This window comes from Nannospalax galili, unplaced genomic scaffold (assembly GCF_000622305.1).
Source record: "Nannospalax galili isolate Female #2095 unplaced genomic scaffold, S.galili_v1.0 scaffold212, whole genome shotgun sequence".
Taxonomy (NCBI): Eukaryota; Metazoa; Chordata; class Mammalia; order Rodentia; family Spalacidae; genus Nannospalax; species Nannospalax galili.
The window spans coordinates 2,047,997-2,054,194 of record NW_008333884.1 but is presented as its reverse complement, the minus strand read 5'-3'; the positions used below and the strand labels follow the sequence as shown (position 1 = coordinate 2,054,194).

Sequence of the window (6,198 nt, the reverse complement as noted above, 5' to 3'; positions counted from 1 at the left end):
AGGGGACAAGGAAACCCCGTTTTTTAAAAAAAAAAAAAAAAAAAAAAAAAAAAAAAAGCTGGGCGTGGTGGTGTACACCTAATTTAATCCCAGCACTCGGGAGGCAGACGCAGGAGTATCTCTGTGAGTTCAAGGCCAGCCTGGTCTACGTAGTGAGTTCCAGGACAGCTGGGGCTATAGGAAAACTGTCTCAAAAAGACCAAAAAAAAAGCTCTCCAGGAATATAGCACTGACATAGGTCTGATTACTTTAATTGGACTGTTATCTCTTATTAGGCTGGTTGAAAATCCTGGAAACATAGTCTCCAACAAAAGCCTGTCCTGGCTAGTTGAGGCTCTGTAGGAACAAGGCAGAAACCTCTACCTTTCAAAGCTGTATCTTTTTGCCATCCTTCACTGTCTTGAAAGGGAGTAAGGCAAGACAAGAGGACATGTCAGCATTCTCTTATAGGCCAAGGAGTGGTTAAGAGGAAAGCCAGATGGAAGTTGAAGACAGTTGGCACCAGATCTTGTCACACTCAAAGTGTCCAAGGTAAAGCCCAGGCCATGCCTCAGATTTAGTCTACACCCCCCACCCCCCCCAAAAAAACAACACAGCTAGAAGTCAGAGCAAACAGCCAACCCTGACAGAGCCTAGACAGGGCAGCTGCAGGATGGTTCCACTTACCCTAGCCAAGTAAACCATGATGTTGGACCAGAGCCCCCGACCCCGATGCTTTCCCATCCTGACTTCTTTTCTCCAACTTGTCTTCCTCTATCCCTGTCATACAGAAAACTTAGGGACCAAACCAGACCCTAGATACACCTGTCTAGAAGGAGGTCAGTGGCTTGCACCCCCTGATGTCAGAGCACCCACAGTGACCAAATGCTTTCCATCAGGTGTCCAGCCCAGGCAAACTTGGGTCCTATGGCTTTAAAACCAAAATTGGTGCTCACTTCTGTGATCCCTAAGTTATCTTGGAGACAGTCTCCAGTTTTGACCACTAAGTAATTTCTACTCATCTAAAAAGACAGCCCCAGCCGGGCATGGTGGAGCACGCCTGTAGTCCCAGCACTTAGGAGCCAGAGGCAGGCGCATCTCTGTGAGTTCAAGGCCAGCCTGGTCTACATAGTAAGTTCCAGGACAGCTGGGGCTACAGGGAGACCCTGCTTCAAAAAGACAAACAAAAAAAGAAAAGAAAAAAGAAAAGACAGCCCCAATCCAAAAGTCCAAATCATCACCAATTTCCAACAATTCATCACATTCTCTCTCTTTAGAAATCTGAAAAACATCCACCAACCTACTTATTAAAACAAGCCCAACCGCCTTAACTTCAGGATTACAGGATTCCTGACAAAGCTGCTCTTATAAGTGCACTCAAAGTTCTATTATCATCTAATTACAATTTCTATATAGCTATATAATATGTATGTTCTGAAAGTCAGAAAGGAAAAAAAAAAGCTTCAATTACTTTTGGACCTACCACTAAAACAAGCAGAAACAGGACAACCTTCCATAAAGAAAAAACGATGATACTGGAACCCCTTTACTTCATGTTTTCTCACAGCTCCAATGAAGGGGGAGAGAAGCCAGGCAAAATGCAGGCTGAACATATATGGTCATCCCCAGACTTTCTCACTATAAAAAGGAGAAATTAATAAAAGAAAAAGAAATGCCACACAACATTTTCTTTCCTCACCATAATTTTTCAATTTTCTATAAAGAAATGCCAGCCAATAACTAATTAGAACCATACCCTTTGTTATCCCAGTGGGAAGAAGCACACAAATGATTTTTAAAAAAAAATGTTAATGAGAACTTTTTTAAAAAATTTAATCTGGAACTTTGGTTTCCCTTCAGCGTAAAACAAAATTCCCGTCTTTAAAGCTATTTTTATGGTTGGTAAAACAGTATGAACAGATATATCAACAAAAAAAGTTAAGTGTTCACCCATGAAGGTCCTGAACTGGGTTGCTCTGGCTTTTCATTTTCTTATAGTAAAATCTGCATTAAAACTCAGAGATTTCTGTGCACCCCAATTTCAAACTGAGGAACATAAAAACGTGGTTACAGAAGAGGAATTTGGTTTACACCTCTTTGGTTTTCAGGTGAGAAACAATTCTTTCCAAAGCAAGTACAAATCCCTTTCAATTTCCAAGTATGTTTTTCATAAGAAACACAGCTGGGGCCTTTCGACCTGGTATACATCACCATGGAAAAGAATGTTTCTGAGATCAGATATTGAGTTGCCACCATGGAGGAGCTTCCAAAACTGGTCTGGTTTTAGAGAACAAAATGAACTATACGATGTGATTTTGAAAATCAGCACAAAAAATAAATCTGGGGGATTTGGGGATGTGTAGCTCAGTGACGGAATATGTACATGTTTAGCATGCATGAGATTTGATCCCTAGCACCACACACGAAGAAAGAAAGAAAGAAAGAAAGAAAGAAAGAAAGAAAGAAGGAAGGAAGGAAGGAAGGAAGGAAGGAAGGAAGGAAGGAAGGAATGTTCAAGATGCTCGGTTCACATGGTTTAGGTACATCCAGCATCCTGAAGTGTATTTTCACAAGAGAGCCTGCTGCTCATATGGGTAGAACCAGGAGCCTAGGGCTACAGAACTTTTTATTTTCCCCTCATTTTCTTTTTTTATGTAAAGGGACTAGCCAGGATAGAGAGCCAGGCAAGGCTTGGGGGTGGGGGTGGGGTGGGGAGAATAAGCTTTAAGCATTTCTAAACATGTCTATTTGCTCCCTGTTCTTACTATCCAGCAATTATATTTTCCTGTGTATAAAAACTACAGTAAGCCAATTCCAGCACTAGGGAGGCAGAGGCAGGCAGATCTCTGTGAGTTCATGGCCAGCCTGGTCTTACACAGTGAGTTCTAGGACAGCTGGAGCTACAGGGAGACCCTGTCTCAAAAAGAAAAAAGAAAAAAAAAAAAACTACAGTAGGCCTTAAATCTGTAACATTTTGCCATTCATTTTATGTTTTCAGGCTAGAAGTCATTTGTATTGCCCAATAAGGACATTATTTTAAACAGATTTTGGTCTACAACAGCAGCACACCATGATAATGAAAAAAAAAACTTAATTAAATCATTTTCTGAACATTATTTCTTCCCAAAAGGATCCCCAAAACAACCACCAAGGAAACAAAGGATTCCCATATTTTTAAGCAAAAAGTACTAGTCATGCACACTCAAACCCTAACAGGCATATAAATCAAACGGACAAAAAAACCTTAAGAATCGGTCAAGATGCAAACTCTTGCTTCTGTGTGGCTAGTGGACCCATGTTTTTTCAATGTTAAATTTACAAACTGTATTTCTTCAACTAATATTTCATGTTTTGAATCTCAGATATGTACTGTACACTACTGCTTTAGCATGGATGATTTACTCAAGACATTCGGGGTCAAAGTATAAACCTTTTGCTCTCACTAAATCTAAATCATGCTTCTCACCAAGATTCTGTACACATAAAAGAAACACATGGCATGCGTTACAAATTTCCCTAGAGAAACCTAAACACCTCGGGATAGCCCTCCTCCTGTACACACCATAAACTGAGATTCTCCTCAGAAAACGAATGGGCTGGATTCACACATTGCATCAGACCCGCGAATTAAGCAAGAGCACGCCAAAACTTTTTCTCTATTACCACTCATTACAAAATGTCCTGAAATTATTTTACTGAAAGAGACGTCTTCATCCAACAGATACACTCAAAAAACTAATTTCAGCCAGCAAACTGGAAGGAACGGGAAGTTGACAGCAAAGTATAAATTCCAAGTCCTAGCTCCTCCAGTCATTCATCTGCACCGATGGGATCAGTTCTGCATTTAATTCGAAGCATGCCAAGACAGCAGTGGCCCACCACGAAACTCCCGGATCTACAAGGACGGGGCTCTTCTGGGCCCGGGAGGATCTCTGGACAGCCAGACAATGAAAAGCTCCCCGGTGGCCCCTAACTCAGCCCGGGGGCGGGGCGGGGGCCGAGGGAAGAGAAAAGGGTAGAGGGCTGAGCTCCCTACTCCCCGAAAGCAACCGTCAGCCGCCCGCTCCAGGTCCCTAGATAGGGAGAGGGGGCCCCAGGAAGGCAGACCGCTCTGGGAAAGAAAGGAAACTTCCTGGATTGGGCATTATGGGTAGGGGGCTAGTGCCCTCCCCCACCCACTACAGGTATCTGCTGGGAGTCAAGTGGTCGGGGGAAGAGGGCCCTCCCGCACCTCGCGGGGGGCGGGGTGGGGTCTGGGAGTAGGGATCCCAGAGCACAGCCATCCCCACGCAGGACTCCCAGCCCGAGGACGTGGGAGGCTCCCGGAGTCCCAGTTTAAGCCCAGGTCCGGTGTGTCAAACTTCCCAGTGTGGGCGCAGCCTGGCACCGGCAACCGAGGAGTTGCCACGAGCGCCCTAGCCCGGCGGGGCTCTGGGATGGGGGTGCCGGCGCAGAGAGGGGCGCCAGGGGAGGCGTCGGCCAAGATGGAGAAGGCGGGCCGGGGGACCCTGCTCCCGGGAGCGCGCGGACCGTGCTAGGAGGTCGGGGGCGCCGCCAGGCCCGCGGCCGCCCCGCTCACCTTCCTGTGCTTCTCCTTGTAGGGCAGCGCCAGCCACGGCATGTCCCGCACGAAGTCCTGCCACTGCCGCTGGTCCTGGTCCGAGGACACGAAGACTATCTCCAGGCGGCGCCGAGGCTCGGGCTCCGCGGCCGCCCCGGCCCCCGGCCCGGCCCCGGCCCCAGCCCCCGGCCCGGCCGCCGAGTCCCCTCGCAGACGGCCGTAGAAGGCGGCCAGGCTGGCGCTGAGCTGCGCGCAGGGGGCGCTCAGGCTGCAGCCGAAGTAGAGCCCCAGCAGCGAGATGCCACGGGCGCCCAGCGAGTGCACGTCCACCTCCTCGCCGCCGCCCGTCACCAGCTTCTCGCCGAGCAGCTCTTCCAGGAAGCCCGACATCCTGGCCCACCGCAGCCCCGACACGCGGGCGGGCGGGCGGCTGCTACCCGGCTCGCTGGTCCGCGCGGCGGGCGGAGGCAGCGGCGGCGAGCGCGGGGGAGAGGAGAGCCCCGCCCACCAGGCCCGCCCGCACCACGCCCCCTCGCTCGCCACGCCCCCTCCGTGGCAGTTCTTGGTTCCGCAGGCAGCCCAGTTAGGGTCCGCCCAGTCAAGGTCCGCAGCAGCTGGCGCCTGGGCGTGGAAGCGAGGGCCTACTGGACATGGCCAAAGTAAGAAACCTGACCTGCATTCTCCACCATGAACAGAAAGGCTGGGCCTAAGAAGGGTCCGCTGAGCCCCTGCTCTCAGAAGCGGCAGAGCCTGCTATTTCCTTTCCCCTTCCAGTTCTAAATCCTCTCCACACTTTTCCAAAGGCGTCCCCCATCACTAGAGTTCTGCACCAGGTCTTTCTCCTTTTCCTCCTCTTCTCTCACTCCCTACACTAATCCTGATACCACTTCGGACCCCAATAACCTCTTGTAAAACTTCAAGGATATAAGGTTCTTCACCACAAAACGTCATTTTGTCAGGCCAGGTCTTGCTCAGACGTTCTATGTTTTGTGATTGCTATTATAAAGTAGACTGGTGGGCGCCACCTCTTCTATTTCTTGTGAAGCTTCTGATGGGGTGCCAGGCACACGAGAGAGAATTCATAAATACTTGTGGATTGAATGCAAGTCACAGTGTGGGATTTCAGTCCACAGGTCGCTGGAACCATTCCCCATCTCCAGAAATGTATGCAACAGATGGCGCAGCGTCTCCAGATCAGTGCTGGCTGCTCTCCTTACTCGGCTCCATAGCTTATCTCAGGTCTGTGGTAGTTGACAAAAATTCGAAGGATCTTTCTTTTTATCCCCCAGATGGTAAGATGCTCCCCAATAGTTAGGAAGAACTTTGATTAAACCAGTAGCTTGTAGCAAGTCTCCTGACCTCCCCACCATCCCCAGGCACACACACAGGACATGCCTCCCAGCCCTTCTAGGGGACCACTGGTGCGTACCAGCTCAGCTACCAAGCACAGTAACATATTTAAAAGACAAAAAAAAAAAAGAAGAAAGAAAAAAGAAAAAGAAAACCCAACCGCCCTCACGCGTCCATGGCTTTGAAAATTATTTCTTGAGCACCTACCGCCATCTAATGGAAGAGTGAAATAGAGAAAGTTGTACCAGAACACAAGGTGTAAAAGACAAAACTTCTAGAAAGGAGAATATTTTTGGCTTCCTCCCCTG

General features: G+C 48.4%; 1 protein-coding gene across 1 annotated transcript in view; it reads right to left on the bottom strand.

The window, feature by feature from the left end:
* The window catches only part of Nxn (nucleoredoxin), a 155,812-nt gene extending 150,770 nt beyond the window's left edge, over positions 1-5,042 (bottom strand). Inside the window, exon 1 of the mRNA XM_008828827.2 lies at positions 4,559-5,042. Coding sequence (XP_008827049.1) covers positions 4,559-4,930 — 372 coding nt within the window. The 5' untranslated portion in view covers positions 4,931-5,042. The remainder of the gene's footprint in view (positions 1-4,558) is intronic.
* Positions 5,043-6,198: the final 1,156 nt, after the last annotated feature.